The sequence below is a fragment of the Muscardinus avellanarius genome, assembly GCF_963383645.1.
Source record: "Muscardinus avellanarius genome assembly, chromosome: 1".
Taxonomy (NCBI): Eukaryota; Metazoa; Chordata; class Mammalia; order Rodentia; family Gliridae; genus Muscardinus; species Muscardinus avellanarius.
The window spans coordinates 231,160,559-231,183,962 of NC_137786.1; the positions used below are offsets into that span (position 1 = coordinate 231,160,559).

At 58.7% G+C, this 23,404-nt stretch overlaps 1 protein-coding gene across 1 annotated transcript; it reads left to right on the forward strand.

Annotated features, from left to right (window-relative positions):
* Positions 1–8,818: 8,818 nt before the first annotated feature.
* On the forward strand, positions 8,819–22,172 carry CCDC88B (coiled-coil domain containing 88B; the record flags this gene model as incomplete). Its single annotated transcript, XM_080709949.1, has 27 exons — positions 8,819–8,878; positions 9,096–9,244; positions 9,385–9,496; positions 9,572–9,641; positions 9,721–9,779; positions 9,854–9,937; positions 10,029–10,172; positions 10,331–10,482; positions 10,565–10,646; positions 10,759–10,917; positions 11,935–12,081; positions 12,209–12,317; positions 12,431–12,567; positions 12,643–13,770; positions 17,632–17,759; positions 17,849–17,966; positions 18,078–18,158; positions 18,229–18,369; positions 18,698–18,954; positions 19,185–19,328; positions 19,431–19,617; positions 19,706–19,851; positions 20,033–20,131; positions 20,287–20,453; positions 20,928–21,131; positions 21,270–21,338; positions 22,117–22,172. 27 exons carry the CDS (start codon positions 8,819–8,821, stop codon positions 22,170–22,172), a joined length of 4,389 nt encoding a protein of 1,462 aa, XP_080566075.1.
* Positions 22,173–23,404: the final 1,232 nt, after the last annotated feature.

The following is a 23,404-nucleotide window of genomic DNA, read 5'->3' on the forward strand; positions in this document are numbered from 1 at the left end:
TTGGGCCAGGTGGGGGGGGGGTTGGCAGGCAGGACACCAGTTTTTCTTTATACTTTTTGTGTTTTGGAGCTAGGAATTGAACCTCTAATTCAATAGGAGGCTGGGAAATTCTTTTTTTTTTTTTTGGTGGTGGTACTGGGGGTGGAACCCAGAGGCTTTCTACCTCCGGGCTATACTCCCAGACCTATTTTATACTTTATTTGGAAACAGGGTCTCACTAAGTTGCTGAGAGCCTCACTAAGTAGCTGAGGCTGGCTTTGAACCTGCGCGATCCTCCTGTCTCAGCCTCCCAAGCGCGGGGATGACAAGCGTGCGGCACCACGCCAGGCGAGGTAGGGGAATTCTACCTCCAAACTACACTCCCAGTTCTTTATTTTATTTTGAAACAGGGTCTCACTAGGTTGCTGGGAGTCTTGCTAAATGGCTGAGATTGTCCTCAAACCTGTGAGCCTCTTGTCTCAGCCTTCTAAGGACTGGAATTACAGGCCTGTGCCACTGTGTCTGGCTGTTTTTCCTTTTTTTTTTTTTTTTTTTTTTGGTGGTACTGGGGTTCCTGGAAGCCCTTCTACCTCCGGGCTACACTCCCAGACCTATTTTTACTTTTTTTTATATTTTGGAAACAGGGTCTCCTAAGCCAGCGCGCGCAGCTGGCTTCGAACCTGCGCGATCCTCCTGTCTCTGCCTCCCAAGCGCGGGGATGACAAGCGTGCGCCACCACGCCCGGCCTGTTTTTCCTTTAAAATGGGATATTGTTAAGATGCTAAGGGTTAAGCCCGGCGTGGTAGCACAGGCTTGTAATCCCAGCATTCGGGAGGCTGAGACTGGAGGATCGTGGTTCGCGGGCAGCCTCAGCTACTTAGTGAGGCCCTCTGCAACTTAATGAGACCCTGTTTCAAATTAAAGAATAAAAAAAAATAGAGCAGGGCGTGTGGCTCGGAGGTCGAATGACCCTGGGTTCCATCCTCAGACCTGCAGGAAAAAAAAAAAAAAAGATGCTAAGGGTTTTGCTAAGTTGCTGTGACTGGTCTCAAACTTTGAATCCTCTTGTCTCAGCTTTCCAAGTACTGGGATTGCAGGCATGTACCGCCCTGCCTGACTTTTATTATTATTATTATTTGAGGTACTAGGGATGGAACCCAGGGGGCATTCTACCTTCAAACTACACCCCTGGTCCTATTTTTTAGTCTTTATATATTTTTGAGACAGGGTCTCACTGAGTTGCGAGAGGCCTCACTAAGTAGCTGAGGCTGTCTGCAACCTCAATCCTCTGGCCTCCGTCTCCCATATGCTGGGATTACAAGTGTGTACCACCACGCCTAGCTTTTTTTTTTTTTTTTTTTTTTAAGTTTTGTGAGGCTGGGCGTGGTGGTGCACGTTTGTAATCCCCCCACTTGGGAGGCTGAGGCAGGAGGATCGCACAGGTTTGAAGCCAGCCTCAGCTACTTAGTGAGGCTTTCAGCAACTTAGTGAGACCCTGTTTCCAAATAAAATATAAAATAGGTCTGGGAATATAGCCCGGAGGTAGAAAACCTCTGGGTTCCACCCCCAGAACCACAAAAAATAAATAAATAAATAAAGTTTTGTGAGCTGGGCATGGTGGTGCACGCTTATAATCCCAGCATTTGGTAGGCTAAGACAGGAGGACCGAGGTTTGTGGACAGCCTCAGTTACTTAGGCCCTTTGCAACTCAGTAAGGGTGTTTTAAAACAAAAATATTGTAATCCCAGCATTTGGGAGGCTGAGACAGGAAGATCGTGGTTAGCGGCCAGCCTTAGTTGCTTAGTGAGGCCCTTTGCAACTCAATGATACCCTGTTTCAAAATAAAGAATAAAGCCCATACACTTATAATCCCCTGTGCTTGGGAGGCTGAGACAGGAGGATCGCACGGGTTCGAAGCCAGCCTCAGCTACTTAGTGAGGCTCTCAGCAACTTAGTGAGACCCTGTTTCCAAATAAAATATAAAAAAAGGTCTGGGAGTATAGCCCGGAGGTAGAAAGCTTCTGGGTTCTACCCCCTGTACCACTAAAAAAAAAAAACCACAAAAAAACAGGGCTGGGGGTGTAGCTCGGAGGTCGAATGCCCCTGGGTTCCATCCCCAGTATCACACACACACAAAAAAAAGTTTTGTGGTACTGGGGATTCAACTCTGAGCTGTCTCTGAGCCACGCTCTGCACTTTTACTAGGTTGGTGAGAGTCCCACTACATAGCTAAGGCTGTCCTGGAACCTGAGATCCTCCTGTCTCACCCTCACAAATACTGGGATTACAGAGGTGCGCCACCTTGCCCTGGGTCTCACTAAATAGCTGAGGCTGGTCTTGAACATGTGATTCTCCTATCTTAGCCTCCCAAGTCCTGGGATTATAGTTGTGCAACACTATGTCTGGCTTGAGATTTTCTCTATATTCTATACTTTTTCTTTTTTTATTTTTGCGGTACTAGGGTGGAACCCAGGGGCTTTTCTACCTCTGGGCTACACTCCCAGACCTATTTTATACTTTATTTGGAAACAGGGTCTCACTAAATTGCAAAGGGCCTCACTAAGTAGCTGAGGCTGGCTTTGAACCTGCGTGATCCTCCTGTCTCAGCCTCCCAAGCGCGGGGATTACAAGCGTGCACCACCATGCCCGGCCCCGCTGTTTTCTTTCAGTTGTGTCTACCCCTTAATAGCTGTGTAACTTTGGGCACGTTTCTTTTCTTTTCTTTTCTTTCTTTCTTTCTTTTTTTTTTTTTTTTGTATAGGAGATGAACTCAGGGGCATCCTACCTCTGAACTATGCCCCCAACGCTTTTTATTTTGAAGTAGGGTCTCACTAATTTTCTGAAGGTCTCCCTAAGTTGCTGAGGCTGGCCTTGAACCTGTGATCTGCCCATCTCAGCTTCCCAAGTACTGGGATTACAGGCGTGTGTCATGTGTCATCTTGCTCAGCTTCTAATGCAAGTTTCTTTCTTTCTTTCTTTCTTTGTTTTTTTGAGGGCCTGAGGGTGGAAACCAGGGGCATTCTACCTCCTAGCTATACCCTCAGCCCTATTTTTTTTTATTCTTTATTTTGAAACCGGGTCTCACTGAGTGGCAGAGGGCCTCACTAAGTAGCCGAGGCTGTCCGCGAACCGCGATCCTCCGGTCTCAGCCTCCAAATGCTGGGATGACAAGCGTGCGCCGCCACGCCCGGCTTAAGGCAAGTTTCTTAACCTCTCTGTGCTTCTGTTTCTTTGTGTGTAAAATGGAAATAACCCAGAGTCCTTATTTTATAGAGTAGTCTAAGACCAATAAATTAATCAGCATAAAGTACTTATAACCATGTCTGGCTCCCGGTAAGCCTGTGTTTGCTATGATTGCTATTATACTCACCCCATATTTCATCAACTCGAAGACATCAACGATTGTAAAATATGTCACTAAGGCGAAAAAACAAAAAAGAAAGCCGCCAGTTAACCATGTCTCCGGGCATTTTCATCTCTAGAACTTTTATTTTACATTTCCCCAAAGAGCCTTGTTTGACTTAGACGTAGACCCTCGTCATCTATAACTCTGATGCACACATAAAAAGCTAAATAAGTTGGTCACCGTGTTCGGTAGACTCCTTCACACTGAGAGGCTGACTCCTGTGAAAATCACTTCGGGTCTGAGGCGGGCGCCCGTCTTTCCGGCCTCCCCCTCCTCCTCGGAGCCATCAAGATGTCAGTAAGAGGAGCAGTGCTCCTTGGACTGGCCATCAAAAGCCGCAGCGGCATGAACCCTGCCAGCCTCGCCATCTTGGTCTTGTGGAACGGGCGTATCTTGCCTGGCTGTAGGAGTTTTTTTTTTTTTTTTTTTTTTTTTTTTTTGGTGGTCCTTGGGGGTGGAACCCAGAGGCTTTCAACCTCCGGGCTTTACTCCCAAACCTTTTTTTTTTTATATTTTATTTGGAAACAGGGTCTCACTAAGTTGCTGAGTGCCTCACTAAGTAGCTGAGGCTGGCTTCGAACCCGCGCGATCCTCCTGTCTCAGCCTCCCAAGCGCGGGGATGACAAGCGTGCGCCACCACGCCCGCCTGTGGGAGTGTTTCTGGCGAGCCCGCTCCCTCCCTCGGCTGCTCCCAGGATCTGGGCCTGGGTCGGATGCTCTAGCTCCCCGAGCCTCTGGGGTTCCCTTCCAAGCTGTTTCCTAGATATGATGATGCGGCTTTTATTAATTTATTTATTTTGTACATATGTCCTTTCTATATTTATTTTATTTTATTTTTGTGGTACTGGGGGTTGGAGCCCAGGGGCTTTCTACCTCTGGGCTATACCCCTAGCCCTATTTTTTAAAAATAATTTATTTGGAAACGGGGTCTCACTAAGTTGCTGAGAGCCTAAGTAGCTGAGACTGGCTTCGAACCTGTGCAGTCCTCTTGTCTCAGCCTCCCAAGTGCGGGGATTACAAGCGTGTGCCACCACGCCCGGCTATTTATTTATTTAAAAATTTTTTTGCGGGTCTGGAGATGGAACCCAGGGGCATTCAACTTCGGAGCTACGCCCCCTGCCCTATTTTTTATTCTTTATTTTGAAACCGGGTCTCACTGAGTTGCAGAGGGCCTCACTAAGTAGCCGAGGCTGTCCGCGAACCGCGATCCTCCGGTCTCAGCCTCCCGAATGCTGGGATTGCAAGCGTGCGCCACCACGCCCGGCCAGGCTATTTATTTTATTTTATGTGGATCATATTGGAAAAGGCACACATTCACACAGTGCTCAGTATCCTCCCTCCCCTTCCTCCCCCTCCCAACAATTAGCGCCCAGACTGACCCGGCTCCATTCACACTTCTGCACATATTCAAGAGCTACAAATGTAGCTCCTCCGTTAATCAACCTCAGCCTTCTTCCTCTCCTACCCTTCCTTTCCAGCTTTGCTGAGGTTTCCCCTCCATTATCTGGAGTCCCTCTGGTATCCCTAACGCTCCGTAGTTTGGGCACATTAGATAAAACACATGTCCCTTCTCTTTCTGTGCCTGGCTGGTCTCACTTAACACAATGTTCTCCAGGTCTTTCCATCTTCTTGCGAATGCCATGATTTTGTTCTTCTTTATAGCTGAGTAGAATTCCACTGTGTGTATTTCCCATAATTTTGCAATCCATTCATCTTTTTTTTCTGGCGGTGCTGGGGACGGAACCCAGGGGCATTTGACCTCCGAGCTACACCCCCAGCCCTATTTTTTATTCTTTATTTTTGAAACAGGGTCTCACTGAATTGCAAAGGGCCTAAGTAGCTGAGGCTGGCCACAGACTTAAGATCCTCCTGTCTCAGCCTCCCGAATGCTGGGATGACAAGCGTGCGCCACCGCGCCCGGCTCGTTCATCTGTTGATGGAGACCTGGGTTGGTTCCATATTTTGGCTATTACGAATTGCGCTGCTGTGAACATGGGTATGCATATGTTACTGGAGTTCTCTGATTTCAACCCCTTTGGAAGGATACCCCGGAGTGGTATAGTGGTATAGCCGGATCATATGGTGGATTCGTTCCCAGTGTTTTTTTTTTTTTTTTTTTTTTTTGCAGGTCTGGGGATGGAACCCAGGGGCATTCTACCTCCGAGCTACACCCCCTACCCTATTTATTTTATTTTATTTTATTTTATTTTTTGGGTGGGTCTGAGAATGGAACCCAGGGGCATTCGACTTCCGAGCTAATACTCCCTGCCCTATTTTTTATTCTTTATTTTGAAACTGGGTCTCACTGAGTCGCAGAGGGCCCCACTAAGTAGCTGAGGCTGTCCAAGAACCGTGATCCTCCAGTCTCAGCTTCCCTAATGCTGAGATTACAAGTGTGCACCACCACACCCGGCTTATTCTTTATTTTAAAACGGGTCTCACTGAGTTGCAGAAGGCCTCACTAAGTAGCTGAGGCTGTCCGCGAACCGCGATCCTCCAGGTCTCAGCCTCCCGAATGCTGGGATTACAAGCGTGCACCACCACGCCCGGCTCGTTCCCTGTTGTGGCTTTTGAGATGTGGGCTTGAGCTGCCAACGAGGGCGGTGTTAGCCAGCCAGCCAGCCACGCACCACCGCGCTTCGGAGAGGTCACGCGTGGGGAGCGGCGTCTTGCAGCTGGGCGTCATGGCACAGGTCTGCGATTCCAGCACGTGGGAGGCTGTAATTGGAGGACTGCAGGTTCAAGGCCCAGCCTCAGCAATTGAGCAGGGCCTGGCTTCAAAATAAAGAATAAAAGGGTGTCTGATGTGGTGGTGCACGACTATAATGCCAGTGTTTGGGAGGTTGAGATAGGAGGATCGCAGGTTTGAGGCTAGTCTCTGCAGCTCAGCGGGACCCTCAGAAATTTAGTGAGACCCTGTTTCAAATTAAAAAGGGCCGGGGAAAGCCGGGTGTGGTGGTGCACGCTCGTAATCCCAGCATTTGGGAGGCTAAGACAGGAGGATCCCGGTTCGTAGCCAGCCTCAGCTACTAGTGAGGCCCTCTACAACTTAATATTTCAAATTAAGGAATAAAAAATAGGGCTGGGATGTAGCTCAGAGATAGAATGCCCCTGGGCTCCATCCCCAGTACTACCCCCCCCCAAAAAAAAAAGGCTGAGAGTATAGCTTAATCTTCCCAAATTAAATAAAAAAAAAGAAAAAGAGAGCATATTGAAATATAGGATATGGACACTTTGTGACCTTTAGAGTGGTTACACTGCCTCAGAGCCCTCCCGCACTCGGTTCCAGCCGCCTGGAACGTCCTTCCTTCCTTCCCACTCTGCCAGGCTAACCTGGTCCTACCTGGTCTCACACCTGCCCTGACACACACACACACACACACACACACACACACACACACACACACACACACAACACACACACACACACACACACACACACACACAGAGTTGCCGAGGCTGTTCTTGAACCTGCAGTCCTTCAGTCTCAGCCTCCCACGTACTGGGTGTGCGCCACCAACCCAGCTAGGAACTAGTAACATTACTGTGTGTGTGTGTGTGTGTGTGTGTGTGTGTGTGTTACTGGGGATGGAACCCAGGAGCATTCTGCCTTTGAGCTACATTCCCAACCCTGTTTTTCAGTCTTTATTTTGGAACAAGGTCCCATTAAGTTGAGGGGGGCTTCCCAAAGTAGCTGAGGCTGGCCAGGAGCCCGTGATCCTCCAGTACTGGGATTACTTAAGCGTGCGCCACTACGCCCGGCTGTGCCGGTACATTCGAGCGTGGGATTTTGGGGTGACTGGCCCCCCAGGGTCCCCCTCACTCGCTTGCCCGCCGTGGAGCTGGGACTGTGGCTTTTTACATCCTCCTGTCCAGCACAGGCAGGGTGAATGAAGCAAGGCGGGGCTTCGCAGGCCACGGGGTGGGGCCGGGCTGTCTTCCTGACCTCTATCTCTGACTTGAGCTGTTGCCTGGTGACATTGCTTCCCTGAAAGGCTCCTCCGATCTGCTTTTTTTCTTGCAGTACTGGGGATTGAACCTAGGGGCGCTCTACCACTAATTTACATCCCCAGACTTTTTTTTTTTTTGGTAGTATTTGGGATTGAACCCAGGGGAATTCTGCCTCCCAACCCTCATTTATTTATTTGGTACTGGGAATTGAACCCAGGGGTGTTCTACCTACAAGCACTACCCAAGCCCTTTTTATTTTAGAAACAGGGTCTCGCTAAGTAGCTGAAGTCTTTGTTTAGTCACTGAAGCTGGTTCCTCAAGTACTGGGTTATGGCATGTGCCAGTGTGCCTGGCTCCCAGTCCTTTTATTCTATTTTTATTTTTATTTATTTTTTGCAGTACTGAGGATGAGACCCAGGGGGATCTACCTCTGAGCTACACCCCCAACCCTATTTTTTTTTTTTTTTTTGCAGGTCTGGGGATGGAACCCAGAGGCATTTGACCTCTAAGCTACACCCCCTGCCCAATTTTTTATTCTTTATTTTATTTTATTTTATTTTGGGTGGTACTGGGGTTTCTGGAAACCCTTTTACCTCTGGGCTACACTCCCAGACCTATTTTTATACTTTTTTATTTGGAAACAGGGTCTCTTAAGCCAGCGAGGCTGGCTTTGAACCTGTGTGATCCTCCTGTCTCCGCCTCAGAGTAATGGGATTACAAGCGTGCGCCACCATGCAAGGCTTTATTTTTTTATTTTGAGACAGGGTCTCTCTAAGCTGCCCAGGCTGGCCTTGAACTTAGGATCCTCCTGCCTCAGCCTTCCAGTTGCTGGCATTACAGGCGTGCTCCACAGTGCCTGGCTCCACCCGCTTGTTTTGCAGATGGGAACCGAGGCCTGGCCAGACGTCCCTTGCCTACACAGCTGCGACAGCCCTGTGTGTAAAAGCGGGGTGGGCGGGTCAGAGGAGAGGTGCCCGCTCCCATTGGGGTTTGGAGAAAGCTTTCTGGAAGCAGTGTCTGGACCGGGCCGCAGGGCTTGGGCAAAGGGTAGTTGGGTAAGATAGAGGAGGAGGCGCTGCGGAAGAAAGGCTGGCATCTCTGGGGAGGCGGTGAGGGTGCCGGGCCTCACCAAGGCCAACCCCAGAGCCCCTTCAGAGGCCCTGCCTGGAGGGCGCTGCCTTCAGTCCTCCTCTGGTTTCAAACCGAGGCCCAGAGATGTCAAGGCTTCCTCCGCCATTGCCCCTAGGTCAGGAGCGCCGAGGGCCTTCCCTGGCTGACCTGCGGCCATTCGGCCTGAGATAGATGCTGGGAGGCGCGGCGCGAGGGCGGGCTGGGGCTGGACTCGGGGCCCCCGGCCCGCTGAACCGGAAGGAGGAAGCTTCGCGGGGTGTCTGTGGCTGGGCCTGGGATCCCCCAGTCGGGACTTCCTCTTCCTCCCGGGGCAGGTGTAGCCACCACAGCGGAACGCCACCCTGACGCGCCATGGAGGGGGCCGAGCGCCCCAGACTCAGAGACTTCCTGGGCGGGAGCCTGGCCACCTGGGTGAGGGGCAGGTGGGCGCGGGCGGAGGGGGAGCGAGAGCGGCCGGGCCCAGGGCGGGGGGGCGAGGGGCAGGGGTCCAGGGCCTGGAGCAGCGGCCTTCGGGAGGTGGCGAGGAGGGCTGCTGTGGCTCGCTGGGGGGCGTCAGAGGGACCCAGGGTGCGCTACTGTCGGTGGGGTCCCACCTGCCCATCAACTGACTCCTTTGGGTTCCCCGTAGGCGCTCGGACTGGCGGGGCTGGTGGGCGATGGGGAGGAGCCTGAGCAGGTGGAGGACGAGGACCAGGAGGAAGAAGGGCGCCTCTGTCCGGAGAAGAGGTTCCTGCGGCTCAGCGATGGGGCCCTGCTGCTCCGGGTGCTGGGCATCGTGTAAGTGACGTCCCAGGAAGGGCTTGGAGGGGAGGGGTCCGCCGGGCTGGCGGGAGGAGCCAGAGGCGGGTGGGCGCGGCCTCTTCTAAGGGAGGCGGGTCCCCCAGCCCACCTCTCACCTTAACCCCTGGCTCCCGCAGTGTCCCCAGTTCCCAAGGGGGGCCCCGGCTGGTCAGGAGCCAGGACCGAGCCGCTGCCCGGCGGCTGTGGAACCTGAGCCACCTGTGGACCCGCCTGAGGGACTTCTACCAGGTGAGGGTCGTGGGCGGGAGGGGGAGGCGCCCGGGAGCCCCTGGGGAAGGCCCCTCATGCCCTGCCCCCCTACAGGAGGAGCTGCAGCTGCTGATCCTGTCGCCACCCCCCGACCTCCAGGCGTTGGGCTTTGACCCCTTCTCAGGTGCCTCCCCCACCGCCCTCCCCAGCCGCTCTGGCCCCCGCACCCCCGCCGCCCCTGACCCCGTGCGTGTGTCCCGCAGAGGAGGCGCTGGAGGAGCTGCAGAGCATCCTCAGGCTGCTGCTGGGGGCCTCGGTGCAGGTGAGGACGGGCGGCAGCAGCGTGGGCTCAGAGGAGGGGGCCCGCGCCAGCCCGACCCTCCTGTGTCCCCGCAGTGCGAGCACCGGGAGCTCTTCATCCGCCACATCCAGGGCCTCAGCCTGCAGGTCCAGAGCGAGCTGGCCGCCGCCATCCAGGAGGTCGGGGACGGGTGGACGGCCCAGGACTGGCCCCGGCGTCGGGACCCCGTCGCCACTTCCTCCTGCTGAGCCGTTCTCCCTGCGCCCCCAGGTGAGCCAGCCCGGGGCCGGCGTGGTGCTGGCGCTGGCCGGGCCGCCGCCGGGGGAGCTGGCCCCCGGGGAGCTGGAGGCGCTGGCCCGGAGCCTGACGGGGGCGCTGTCGAGGCTGGCTCGCGAGCGCGACCTGGGCGCCCAGGTAGGACGCGCGGGTCCCAGGTGCGAGGGGGAAGGGAGCTTGCGGCCAGGTGTGCGGCGGGGTCTGGGTCTTTGGCTGACTCTAGGGCTAGATTCCTCCGGGGCAGATGTGGGCGGGCTGGGGGTGGTGACTCCAGACTCTCGCCCTGACCTCCCCAGAGGCTGGCCGAGCTGCTGCTGCAGCGGGAGCAGGAGAGGGTCCCCCTGCCGCCCGAGGCTCCCGCCAGGCCTGCGGGGGAGGCGCCCTCCCACCACCTGGCGCTGCAGCTGGCCAACGCCAAGGCCCAGCTGCGGCGCCTGCGGCAAGAGCTGTGAGTCCGGGCTGGCGGGCTGGAGGGCAGGGCAGGGGAGGCTGGACGGGGCCCCCACAGCCCGCTGTCGCCCGCCCCTCAGGGAGGAGAAGGCCGACGTGCTGCTCGACTCCCAGGAGGAGGCTCGGGGCCTGGAGGCCGAAATTCGAAGGCTCCGCCAGGAGGTGCGCGCAGATGCTCCCCAAGCCCCCACCCCGCCCATCCATCCCCGCCAACCCGCTCCTCGACGCCCCTAACCCCTCGGCCCCTGCTGCCTCTCCGCACCGTCTGGCGCAGGCCCAGGCGCTGTCCGGTCGGGCCAGGCGGGCGGAGCTGCACCGCGAGGAGGCCGAGGCGCTGCGCGAGCGCGCGAGCCGCCTGCCCCGCCTGCAGGAGGAGCTGCGGCGCTGTCGGGAGCGGCTGCAGGTGGCCGAGGCCTGCAGGGGCCAGCTGGAGGTGAGGGCAGGCGAGATGGCGGCTTGGGGGGAGGGGGAAGGACCATCTCAACTAGGAGACCGGGGCTAGGAGGCACGCTGGGAGGGAGGGGGCGCCCCTGGCAGGCCACGTCAGCGTGGGTCCGGAGAGAGGGGGTGCGTGGGGTGAGACCCTATTGAGTGTGGCTATCAAAAAATAAGGTCTCCGCTATTACACTGGAAGGCTGAACCAGGAGGATCACAGGTTGCAGACAACTTCAGCTACGTAGTGAGGCCCTTTACAACTCAGACCCGGTTTCAAAAGAAAAAATAAAAAATAGGTAGGGCTGGAGGTGTAGCTTGAAGGTAGAATGCCCTAGGTTCCAACCCCAGTACCACAGGAAAGAAAGAAAGAAAAAAATAAGGTCGCGGCCGGGTGTGGTGCATGCTAGTAATCCCAGTACTTGGGAGGTTGCAACAGGAGGATTACGGTTCATGGCCAGCCTCAGCTACTTAGTGAGGCCTTCTGCAACTTAGTGAGACCTGTTTCAAAATGAAGAATAAAATAGGGCTGGGGGTATAGCTTGGAGGTAGAATGCCCCTGGGTTCAGTCCCTAGTATCTAAAAAAAAAAAAAAAAGGCTCAGCTGGGCATGGTAGCGCACACTTGTAATCCTAATACTTGGGAGGTTGAGACTAGGTCACAGGTTCAAGAACAGCCTCAACAAGTAGTGAGACTCTCATCAACTTAGCGAGACCTTTCTTCAAAGATAAATATGGGGCTGGGGGTGTAGCTCGGAGGTAGAAGGCCCCTTAGTTCAATCCCCAGTACCATAAAAAAAAAAAAAAAAAAAAGAGTCTGACGGGTGTGGTCCTGGGGAAGGGGGCGGAGCCTTACGGGAGGGCGGGGCCAGGCGCTCAGGAAGAGTGCCTGGGGAGACCCTGGAGGGCCGAGGAGAGGAGGCGGGGTCTGTGGTGCCCACGGTGAAGGGGTTTAGGACCCCAGGCCCTGGAGCGCATGGGGGCCATCACGTCAGGGGTTCTTACCGCCGCCCCCCCAGGAGGAGCGCGCGCTGTCAGGCGCCCTGGAGACCTCGAAGGCCCTGCTGGAGGAGCAGCTGGAGGCTGCCCGGGAGCGCTGTGCGTTGCTGCACCAGACCCAGCGCGAGAAGCTGCTGCTGCACGCGCGGCTGGGCGAGGCCCTGGCGGTGAGGGCTCCCCGCTGGGGATCCCCAGTGGTCCCGCACCTCTACTCCCCTGGCGCCCCCTGGTGGCGCTCCAGCCCCGCCTGGCGATGGCGGGGAGGGCGGGTCTGATCCTGCCCCCCATCCCCAGGAGCTGGATTCCTTGCGGCATCAGGTGGACCAGTTGTCGGAGGAGAATGTGGAGCTGGAGCTGGCACTTCGGAGGAGCCTGGAGCCTCCGCCCGGCTCCCCTGCGGAGGGTGAGCGGCCCGGGGAGGGTGCTGGGTGTTTTCCTGCAGCCCAGGTCTCTGGGGGTGCGTGTGAGGAGCCAGGGAGTGTGGGCGGGGTCCTCACCTTGCCGCCCCACCCCCAGCACCCCTGCCGGGAGTAGCCCCCTCTCTGCAAGATGAGGTGAGGGAGGCCGAGGCTGCGCAGCTGCGGACCCTGGAGCGGGAGAATCGGGAGCTGCGAGGCTTGCTCCAGGTGCTGCGGGGGCAGCTAGGTGGCCAGGTGAGGCCCCCCACCATCCTAGCCGCCCCCTGCCCAGTCCTCCCCGGCCTGGCTGACCGGCTCACGCGCTCTCAGCTCCCCCTGCTGGAGGAGCGCCAGGAGGACTTCGCGCTTCCGGAGCTGGATGGGGGCCCCAGGACGCCCCTGGCTTCAGACCACAACTCCCAGGATGGGGGTCGAGGCCCCCAGCTGGCCCCTCTGGTATCAGACTCCGCCTCCGAGGACTCAGCCGAGTGTCCCCAAGCACCGGATTCGGACCGAGAGGTGACAGAGAAGCCCCTCCAGGAGGCTGCCACGGCTCCCCAGAACTCAGAATCAACCGCCCTCCAGTCAGGCCCCGCCATGGAGACCCAGGGGTCCCTGGAGAAGGCCGGCCGTGGGGCCTCTCTCCAGACCCCCACCTCTGCAGCCCCACCCCAGGGTCCTGAGATCAAAATTGAGGTGCAAGCGTTGCTGGGAGGAGGAAATGGGGAGACACCGGCTCCCCCGGGGGAGTCAGTGCCTGAGGCTGGGCGACCCAGGCTGGAGGACCCTGAGCACCAGCCGGGGTCCTGGGAGCTCAGCCCCTGCCAGCCACCCGCAGAGGAGCAGGAGACCCCGGGCCAGGGGCTGGCCCCGTCCAAGAGACACACGGGGACCAGAGGGCATGAGCAGAGGCCCGAGGCAGGGCCCGGGGATCCTGCCCCTCAGATACCACAGCGGAAGTTGGGAGAGGCTCCTGAAGCCCAGGCCCCTCTCGAGTGCCTGGCCAATGGTGTCCCAGAGCAGGAGGCCCTCAGGGACGAGGTGGTGCGGCTGAGGAGAGAGGCTGCGACCTTTGAGGCTGAGCTGGAGGCCCAGGCCCGGAGGCTGGAGGCCCGAGGCTCGGAGGCCGCCCGTCTGTCGGAGGAGCTGGCCCAAGCACGGAGGGCAGAGGCTGAGGCCCACCAGGAGGCAGAGGCCCGGGGCCAGGAGCAGGCCCGGCTGCGGGAGGCAGTGGCCGCAGCTGGCCGGGAGCTGGAGGCCGCATCTCGGGAGCGGGAGGCGCTGGCGGAGGCGCTGGCGGCGGCCGGCCGAGAGCGGAGGCAGTGGGAGCGCGAGGGGCCCAGGCTCCAGGCCCGGGCCGAGGCCGCCGAGGCGCGGGTGCAGGAGCTGGAGAGCCAGGGCCGTGGCTACCTGGAGGAAGTGGAGAGGGAGCGCCGGGAGAAGCAGGCCGTCAGGGAGGTACGTCGGGGCTCACCGCTGTGGGGGATGGGGTTGCTGGGTTAGTTGTTGGGGTTTGGGATTATGGATTCCATCTCAGCCACCAAGTGCCCAGCACCAAGTCGGGGTTGGACAGAGAGAGGCCGAGTCCAGTGGGACATGGTGGGATATGCCTGTACTTGGGAGGCTGAGACAGGAGGATTTTAGCCACTTGGCAACTCTTGGCAATACCGAGACTCACTCTCTGTCTATATTTTTTGCAGTACTGGGGATGGTACCCAGGGCATTCTACCTCTGAACTATATACCCCAGCCCTATTTTTTATTTTTATTTTTATTTTTATTTTTTGGTGGTGGTACTGGGGTTCCTGGAAGCCCCTCTACCTCCGGGCTACACTCCCAGACCTATTTTTTACATTTTTATTTGGAAACAGGGTCTCCTAAACCAGCGCGCGCGGCTGGCTTCGAACCTGCGCGATCCTCCTGTCTCTGCCTCCCAAGCGCGGGGATGACAAGCGTGCGCCACCACGCCCAGTCTATTTTTTATTCTTTATTCAGGGTCTCACTGAGTTGCAGAGGGCCTCACTAAGTAGCTGAGGCTGCCTGCGAACCGCAGTCCTATCTCAGCCTCCCAAATGCTGGGATTACAAGCGTACGCCACCATGCCCAGCTTAATTCTTTATTTCGAAACAGGGTCTCACTGAGTTGCAAAGGACTTCACTAAGTTAGAGCTGAGGCTGTCTTCGAACTGTGATCCTCCTGTCTCAGCCTCCCAAATGCTGGGATTGATTACAAGCGTGCGCCACTACGCCTGGCTTACTGAGACTCTCAAAACAAAAAATAAAAGGGGTTGGGGTGTAGCTTAGAGGTAGAACGCCTTTGAGTTCAATCCGCCCCCAAAGGCTAAGTCCACCTCATCTCCCTGGACACAGCTAATGGCTGCTCCCGTGGATGGGGAGGGCTGCGGGGGGCTAAGGCAGCCCGGGTACCATCCTGGTGCTCCGGTAGCAGTTCAGTTACCCCCACCCCGATGTCCACTCCTGCAAAAGCAGGGCCTGCGGGTCCTGTTCCTGGCTACCTCTGCAGGTATTTTGGAAAACAAAGTGTGATAATGGCATAAAGTCTGGTTCCTGCCGGGCCAAGGCATGTAGTTAAATGATCAAGAACTAGGTGTCGTTTTATTTTTATTTTTTTTTTTGCGGGTCTGGGGAAGGAACCCGGGGGCATTTGACCTCCGAGCTACACCCCCTGCCCTATTTTTTCCTTCTTTTTTTTTTTTGTGGTACTGGGGTTCCTGGAAGCCCTTCTACCTCCGGGCTACACTCCCAGACCTATTTTATATTTTTGAAACAGGGTCTCTTACGCCAGCGCGGCTGGAACCTGCGTGATCCTCCTGTCTCCGCCTCCCAAGCGCGGGGATTACAAGCGTGCGCCACCACGCCCGGCTCCTTCTTTATTTTGAAACCGGGTCTCACTGAGTTGCAGAGGGCCTCACTAAGTAGCTGAGGCTGTCCACGAACCACGATTCTCTGGTCTCAGCCTCCCGAATGCTGGGATGACAGGCGTGCGCCACCGCGCCCAGCTAGAAGTAGGTGTCATGACTCACGCCTGTAACCTTGGTACTTGGGAGGCCGAGGCAGGAGGATCATGGGTCCAGGGCAACTTCGTGAGGCACTGAGCTACTTAGTGAGACCCTGTCTTGAAATAAAAAAATGAAATCAGGTTGAGAGTGTAGCTCTGAAAAAAAAAAAGAAGAAGAAGAAGAAAGAAAGGAAAGAAATAGTGTTCACAGAGCTACAGGACTCATTGGCGGGGGAGCCAAGGCCTGGATGGGGCAGGGGCTTAGGAAGCAATGAGTAAAATTTTACTAGCTAGAAACTAGTGTTGGTGGCACAAACCTACAATCCCAGTACCCAGGAGGCTGAGCCAGGAGGATCGCAGATTGGAGGACAATTTCTGTAATTATTTATTTTTTGCATTACTGGGGATGGAACCCAGGAACATTCTACCTCTGAGCGGCACCCCCAGCCCTAATTTTTTATTCTATTTTTTTGTGTGTATGTGGTACTGGGGGTGGAAACCAGGGGCTTTCTATCTCTGGGCTATATACTCTCAGACCTATTTTTTTATTCTTTATTTTGAAACAGGGTCTCACTGAGTTGCAGAGGGCCTCACTAAGTAGCTGAGGCTGCCCGCAAACCGCGATCCTCCGTTCTCAGCCGCCCGAATGCTGGGAAGACAAGCATGCGCCACCGCGCCCATCTTATTTTTATTTTTTAATTTGGAAGTAGGGTTTCAATAAGTTACAGGTGGCCTCACTAAATTGCTGAGGCTGGCCACGAAAATGCAATCCTCCTGTCTCAGCCTCACCTCCCAAGTGCTGGGATTATGTGGGTGCGTCACCACGCCCAGCCGGGGAGAGAGCTATTTGTTCAGACGTCTCTGGGTGGTGAGGAGTGGGGAGCCCGCGGATGGGTTGACCTGGGGTTAGCATTGTGCAGGGCAGGCCCGGGCAGGGGAGTAGAGTTGGGCAATGGGAGAACTGGTGTCCTTAGGAGGGTGAGGAGAGAGGCGGTCTCTGGGGTGCACTGCAGGGTGTGACTGAGGGAGGCTGGTCAGGCCAAAGGAACTGCATTCCGTCCCAGATCCCCTGATTTTCAGCTCTGTGGCTTGGGGCAAGTTACTTCACCTCTCTGAGTCTTGGTTTTCTCACCTGTAAAAGTCGAATAAAAAACTACCTGCCTCACTGGCTCGCATAAAGGACAGAGCTGGGGGCGGCGCCTGGGCCCTGGTGCTATTACTGGGGAGAGGAATGCCCGTAGGTGGCACTGAAGGCGAAAGGCTGGCAGGCTGGAGGAGCCGGCTCTGAGGCCCAGGGCATCCGAGAAGCTGGGGACAGAGGGAATTTTGTGAGATTTCCTGGTTGGAACAGTTCCTGGTGCTACCTGGGTGTGGCACCGCTGGCTGGGGAGGTCTGGGAACAGGGAGCCTCCTGGGGTGAGGAGGCCTCCTGGGTGGGCGGAGCCAGGGCCTGCAGGAGGCAGGCAGCCAGGCTCTGGGCCTTCCACTCACCCCACCTCTGTTCCTGGCCCAGCAGTGCTGGGGCCCTAGTGACCGTTGGTGGTCAGCCAGGCAGCAGTGCCCTTTGGGACTTGTAGTTTTCCAGCAACAGGCTGTGGCCACTGGTGACAGGAAGTGTGTGGAGGGGGGTTGAGGCCCGGGTGGGTGGTTAGGCCAGGACCTTGATTTCAGACGCAGAGCCTTGGAGAAGCAAGGCGGTTTCCAGAGCAGGACGTGGCTCCTCCTGTGGCTTTGCCTGGTCCGGGGCCCCCGTGTGTCAGAATGGTTTGGCCTATCCCCCAGGCCAGAGTGTGCCTCCCCCCCTCCCCAAAGTGGTGTGGCTCAACCGCCAAAGACCACAGGCCCTACCTGTCTCCTCCCAGCCTCTTGTGGTTAGGCCTGTGACCCCAAGTTCCTATGCGGCCAGCCCTCCGTGGCCATCCCCTTGAGGCGGAGCGCCAACTCCAGGCCCCATCCCGCTGAGCCGCTGTCTGTCACATGGCCGGTGGGATGCCCCATAACACACGCCCCTTCCCCACTGTGCCCACCAGGAACTATGGGCTCAGAGAGGTGACGCCTCCTGCCCAGCACATGCCCCTGATCCCGCAGCCCTCACGCCCCACCGTGCTGACAGCCCAGCTCCTCCATGCGCGCCCTGCAAGGCCACACACTTTGCTCCTGTTTTATAGATGGGGGGCGGTGGAGACCCAAAGGGCCAGAGATGCGCACCTCGGGTTTCAGAGAAAGGAGAGAGCGCCAGCTCTCCCTATCTCAGGGCTCTGTGGCCTCTCCCCGCCCCCTGAGCCTGCCCACCCTCCCTCAGGAGCTGGAGAAGGCCGTGGTGCGGGGCCAGGAGCTGGGGGCCCGGCTGGAGCACCTGCAGCGGGAGCTGGAGCGGGCGGCCCTGGAGCGCCAGGAATTTCTTCTAGAGCAGGAGAGCCAGCACCAGAGGTGGGGGCGGCGCCGGGGGCCAGGGGAGGGCAGGCAGGGGCGCGGGGCCGGGCAGAGGTGGGGCTGGGTGCCAAGGCTTCTCCTGGCAGGTACCAGGGCCTGGAGCAGCGGCTGGAAGCCGAGCTGCAGGCGGCGGCCACCAGCAAGGAGGAGGCGCTGATGGCGCTCAAGAGCAGGGCCCTGCAGCTGGAAGAGGAGCTGTTCCAGGTGAGGCGGCTGGAAGGAGCACCGTGCTGGGGCAGGCAGCAGTGTGGCCTGCTTGGGGCCTTGTCTCCCCTGGCCTGGGCTTCACCTGATTGTTCTGACCTGTCCTTGCAGCTGCGCCAGGGCCCTGAGGGACACGCAGAGCGTCAGCTCGCAGGGACCCAGAGCGGGCGGCTGATCGAGGTGGAGCGCAGTGTGAGTGCGGGTCTCGGGGAGTCCTGGAGGGGCAGCCGCCTGGCCCCTGCTCACCCTGTCTTCCCTGCAGAATGCGACACTGGTGGCTGAGAAGGCGGCCCTGCAGGGGCAGCTGTCACACCTGGAGGGGCAGCTGGGCAGCCTGCAGGGCCGGGCGCAGGAGCTGCTCCTGCAGAGCCAGCGGGCGCAGGAGCACAGCAGCCGCCTGCAGGTGGGTGCCACCCGAGGCTGCCCAGCCCCTTGGTATGGCTTGTGCCCCCTCCCTCCCCAGCTTCCAGCCAGTGCCCCACCTCTGCCTGGTTTCACCATTCTTACCTCTGATCGGCCATCCCATTTTGCGCCCTCTCCCTGTCCCACCTGCAGACTGGCACCATCCTGCCCCGCGGAAGCCCCTCTCCGCCCGTTGCCCGTTAACCTTGGCTCCGGTCTACCCCTCCTATACCTCTGAAGCTCTGTCCTTGACCTTGGGCCCGTCCTCTATGCCAGGTCTAGCCTGGCCTTCCACCAAGGCCGTCCTTTGCCTTCCTCCTTGGTCCTAGGCCGAGAAGTCGGTGCTGGAGATGCAGGGCCAGGAGCTGCACAAGAAGCTGGGGGTGCTGGAGGAGGAGGTAAGGGCCGCTCGGCGGTCGCAGGAGGAGACCCGTGGGCAGCAGCAGGCTCTGCTGCGGGACCACGAGGCCCTGGCGCAGCTGCAGCGGCGGCAGGAGACGGAGCTGGAGGGCTTGCTGGTGCGGCACCGAGACCTCAAGGCCAACATGCGGGCGCTGGAGCTGGCCCACCGGGAGCTGCAGGGCCGGTGAGCCTCCCGGGGCAGCCCCCTCCACAGGCCCGACCCCCTGGGAAGTCACACCTCCATTCTGGGGCACCCCTAGCTGCTGCCAGGCCCCCTTGGGGTGGCTGGGCTCCCATACTAACGGGCCGGGCTCATCTATCGGGAGTGGTACCCAACGTGGCATTCTGCCCCGAGGCCCCACCAGTCCAGTGCCCTCTTGCCGCACGCAGCCTCTCGGCCCCCTGTCCCTTCAGGCACGAGCAGCTGCAGGCCCAGAGGGCCAACGTGGAGGCTCAGGAGATGGCTCTGCTGGCGGAGCGTGACCGCCTGATGCAGGACGGACATCGGCAACGGGGCCTGGAGGAAGAGCTGCGGCGGCTGCAGTGTGAGCACGACAGGTATGCGCCGCAGCACTCGCGTTCCGCCCTGAAAGGGTCCCGGCCGCCTCTTCCCGGCCTGGCTCCTCTGGCCCTTGCAGAGCCGCTTCCTCTGCCCCCCAGGGCCCAGATGCTGCTGGCGGAGGTGTCCCGGGAGCGCGGAGAGCTGCAGGGTGAGCGTGGGGAGCTGCGGGGCCGACTGGCCCGGCTGGAGCTGGAGCGGGCGCAGCTGGAGATACAGAGTCAAAAACTGCGAGAGTCCAACCAGCAGCTGGACCTGAGCGCCTGCCGGCTCACCACACAGTGCGAGGTGTGGCGAGGGGCCTGGGGTGCCCGGGGAGGGCGGAGCAGGCCACGCTGAGCGGGGTCCACCCGTGACCTGTGCCGCCGGCCACCAGCTGCTGACGGAGCTGCGCAGCGCCCAGGAGGAGGAGAACCGGCAGCTGCTGGCCGAGGTGCAGGCCCTGAGCCGGGAGAACCGGGAGCTCCTGGAGCGCAGTCTGGAGAGCAGGGACCACCTGCACCGGGAGCAGCGGGAGTACCTGTGAGCAGGCTGCCTGGCCGGGCCGGGGTGTTGCCGGGTACCCCGGAGGTCCCGGGAAGAGCGCCAGGCTCGGTCTCCCCCGCGGCGGCGAGGGTGCGCTGGGTGAACCTTTCTCCCTGTGCTTTGCTCCCACCCGGGCCTCCCCGCGCCTCATTCCCCCTCCGGCTCCTCTGCTAAACAGGGACCAGCTTAACGCCCTGCGCCGGGAGAAGCAGAAGCTGGTAGAGAAGATCATGGACCAGTACCGGGTGCTGGAGCCTGGGCCCCTGCCCCGGACCAAGTGAGGCCCCTGGACGTCCCGGGTCGGGATCCTGTGGGCCTCTGCCCTCTGCCCCCTGGCCCCAGTGCGGCCTGGCCTGGCCTGTGCCATCCCCATACACCTCTCCTCTCCCACCTCCTCCCTCTCCTTACCCTCTTGTGCCCTCTTGCCCCCAGGAAGGGGAGCTGGCTGGCCGACAAGGTGAAGAGGCTGATGCGGCCCTGGAGGGAGGGGGGCCCCCCCGGGGGAGCACGCCTGGGGGCCGATGGGGCTGGCAGCACGGAGAGCTTGGGGGGCCCTCCAGAGACGGAGCTCCCAGAGGGCAGGGAGGCGGACGGGACAGGTGGGTCTGGGGACCAGGTGGCCAGCAGGTCCCTGCCCTGCGTCCGCCCCTTGCCTGGCTTGCGCCTATGCCCTCCCCTGCTGGCTCTCCTGCTTCCAGCTGCTTCCAGCGGCCCCTTGCCCTGGGCCCTGCTGGACTCCTTGCGAGCACGTCCCTCCTGTCACCCCCAGGCCTACTCCGGCCTCAGTGCCACCCAGGACCTCACAGCCACAGGGCGCTTTAGGGAGAGGTCATTTACCCTAGACAGCAGACCAGGAAACCGAGGCCCAGGGCGGGAGGTTCCTCGTGTGAGGTGACCCAGAGAGTTAGTGTCCTAGCCAGCCTGGGGCCCGCCTCCCGCGGCCACCCTGTCCACCGGCCCCTGCCCCGCTCTGCGCCCCGCTCCCTGGCCCCGAGCAGCTTCACCCGCGGCCACCTCTGCTCGCCCGGCCCCCTGCACTTCTCCGACACCCTCTCTGCACGTGCCTCTTGCAGGGCCCCCCTCACCGGCACCCATGCGCCGGGCCCAGAGCTCCCTCTGCCTGCGCGAGACCCTGGCAGGCGGGCAGCGGAGGAAGCTCAGCTCCAGGTTCCCGGTGGGGCGAACCTCTGAGTCGTTCAGCCCAGGGGACACCCCTCGGCAGCGATTCCGACAGCGCCGTCCAGGCCCCCTGGGGGCACCCAGCGCCCATGGCAAAGGTGAGGGACGAGGGCCCTTTGCTCCATGTGGACCCAGCACCTTGGGCCGGGAGGTCCCTTCCTGTCCCTGTGGCCCCCACAAGCCCTGCCTGCCTCTGTCCCGGCCCTGGGGCCCAGCGGCTGCCTCGTGCCCTACAGGATCTCTCGTGGAATGGGACGGCTCCGTTGAGACCCTCCAGGAGCATGAAGCTGGTGCCAGCCGAGAGGGTGAGTGAGGGCCTGGGAAAGGGTGGGGTGTCTGCTGCCAGGGTGGGGGTGGCGCACCTCATTATCCATTCTTTCATCTCACAAGGGTTCTTTACAAGTGCTAGTTGGGGACGCAGTAGGGATCATTATGCATAAAAATAATATCGCAGCCGGGCGTGGTGGCGCACGCTTGTAATCCCGCTTGGGAGGCTGAGACAGGAGGATCGCACAGGTTCGAAGCCAGCCTCAGCTACTTGATGAGGCTCTCAGCAACTTAGTGAGACCCTGTTTAAAATAAAATATAAAATAGGTCTGGGAGTATAGCCCGGAGGTAGAAAAGCCCCTGGGTTCCACCCCCAGTACCACCAAAAAAATAAAATAAAATAATATCACTAGGCTGGTGGTGCATGCCTGCAATCCCAGGACCTCAGTGGCTGAGACAGGAGAATGGCAGATTTGAAGCCAGCCTTAGCAATTTTTGAGGCTGTCTGCAACTTAGCGAGATCGAGATACTGTTTCCAAATAAAAAATAAAGTCCGGCTGGGGGGTGTAGCTTGGAGGAAGAATGCCCCTGGTTTCAATCCCCAGTACCACAAAGAAATATAAATAAAATAGGGCTGGGAGTGTATCTTGGAAGTAGAATGCCCCTGGGTTCGTTCATTAGTACCACAGCCACAACCCAGACCCACACAAAACAACACTCCAAGATGCTAAAAACAAAACAGAAAATAAAAAGACGCAGCCGAGGAGACCAGGAGACGGCGGGGCAGGAAGTGGGTCTGAGCTGAGCTTTCCCCAGGCGTCCAGGAACAGGAACCGGAGAAGCGACCCCTCACCCCTGCCCTCAGCCAGTGATACCGCGACGGGGATCTCCAGGAGCTCAGGAGCGCAGCCCTCTCGCCGCTGGAGTGCCAGTGGGGTGCCTGGGCAGCCCAAGAGCTGGGGGTGCCAGGGTGCCCCAGGGGAGTCTCTGGACAAAGAGGCCTGGGTCCCCGGGTCCCCCACGGCCCGCCCCAGGGCCCTGAGATGGAGTTGGGACAAGCTTGTGGATAGGGGGGACGGCCCTCGCGTGGCCCCTGGCCGCGGCTCTGGCTCAGCCACGCGGCCGTCGCTGAGGAGGCGGTCTCTGGGGGACCCCCAAGGTGAAGGAGGTGGCCACGAGTGGGCCAGAGAGCCCCCTGCCCGGTCCAGACGGGGACCCAAGGCCCACTCCCTGGGGACTGTGGCCTGGGCGGATCTCTGAGCTGGGACTTCTGCGGGGTAAGAATAAAACGGGGCTGGAACCATCTGAGCCCGGGCTGTGTTTCTCGGCTTTGTCTGGGAGCCTGGGGGCCCTAGGAGCACCTCTCTCCGGATCAGCGGGGCGTCTGTGGTGGCTGGGCTGGGCCTGGGCTCTGGAACTTAACGCTGACCCCTTTCTGGGGTGCTGACAGCCTGGTGGGGTGTTGCCTAGTGCCAGGAGCTGTCGCAAGAGGTGGGAGGGACACCTGGTCTCTGATGAGGGCCTCCAGGGCCCCGCCCGGGAGGGGGCAATTAGACTGGTGGCAGGATGTGAGTCAGGGTCCTGGGAGGCCCAGGGGAGGGGTGGGGCTGCCGGGTGGAGATGAGGCAGGCTGAATGTGGGGGGGGGCTGAGCTGGGGGAGCAGCTGGCTCCCTCTTCCTCTCAGCCTGGGATTCAGGGACAGTGGAGTCAGGGTGCCCTCTGGTCTCTAGCCAGAGGAGCCGAGGGCCCCCCTCCCGTAGGCCTTAGGGTGAGGGCTCTGGTGGCTGCCCAGCCGCGGCCGGTGACCTTCCAGGGATACGGGCTGGACTGGGGCTCTTGGCCTGATGGGAAAGGAGATTCCTATCTGTGGCTTTGACATTCCTTTTTTTTTTTTTTTTTTTACTGTGTGTGTGTGTGTGTGTGTGTGTGTATGTGTGTGTGTCTGTCACTGAGGATTGAACCCAGGACATTCTACCTCTGAGTTATACCCCTAGCCCAATTTTATTTTTTAATATTTATTTATTTACTTATTATTGGTGGTACTAGGAGTGGAACCCAGTGGCTTTTCTACCTCTGGGCTATACTCCCAGATCTATTTATTAT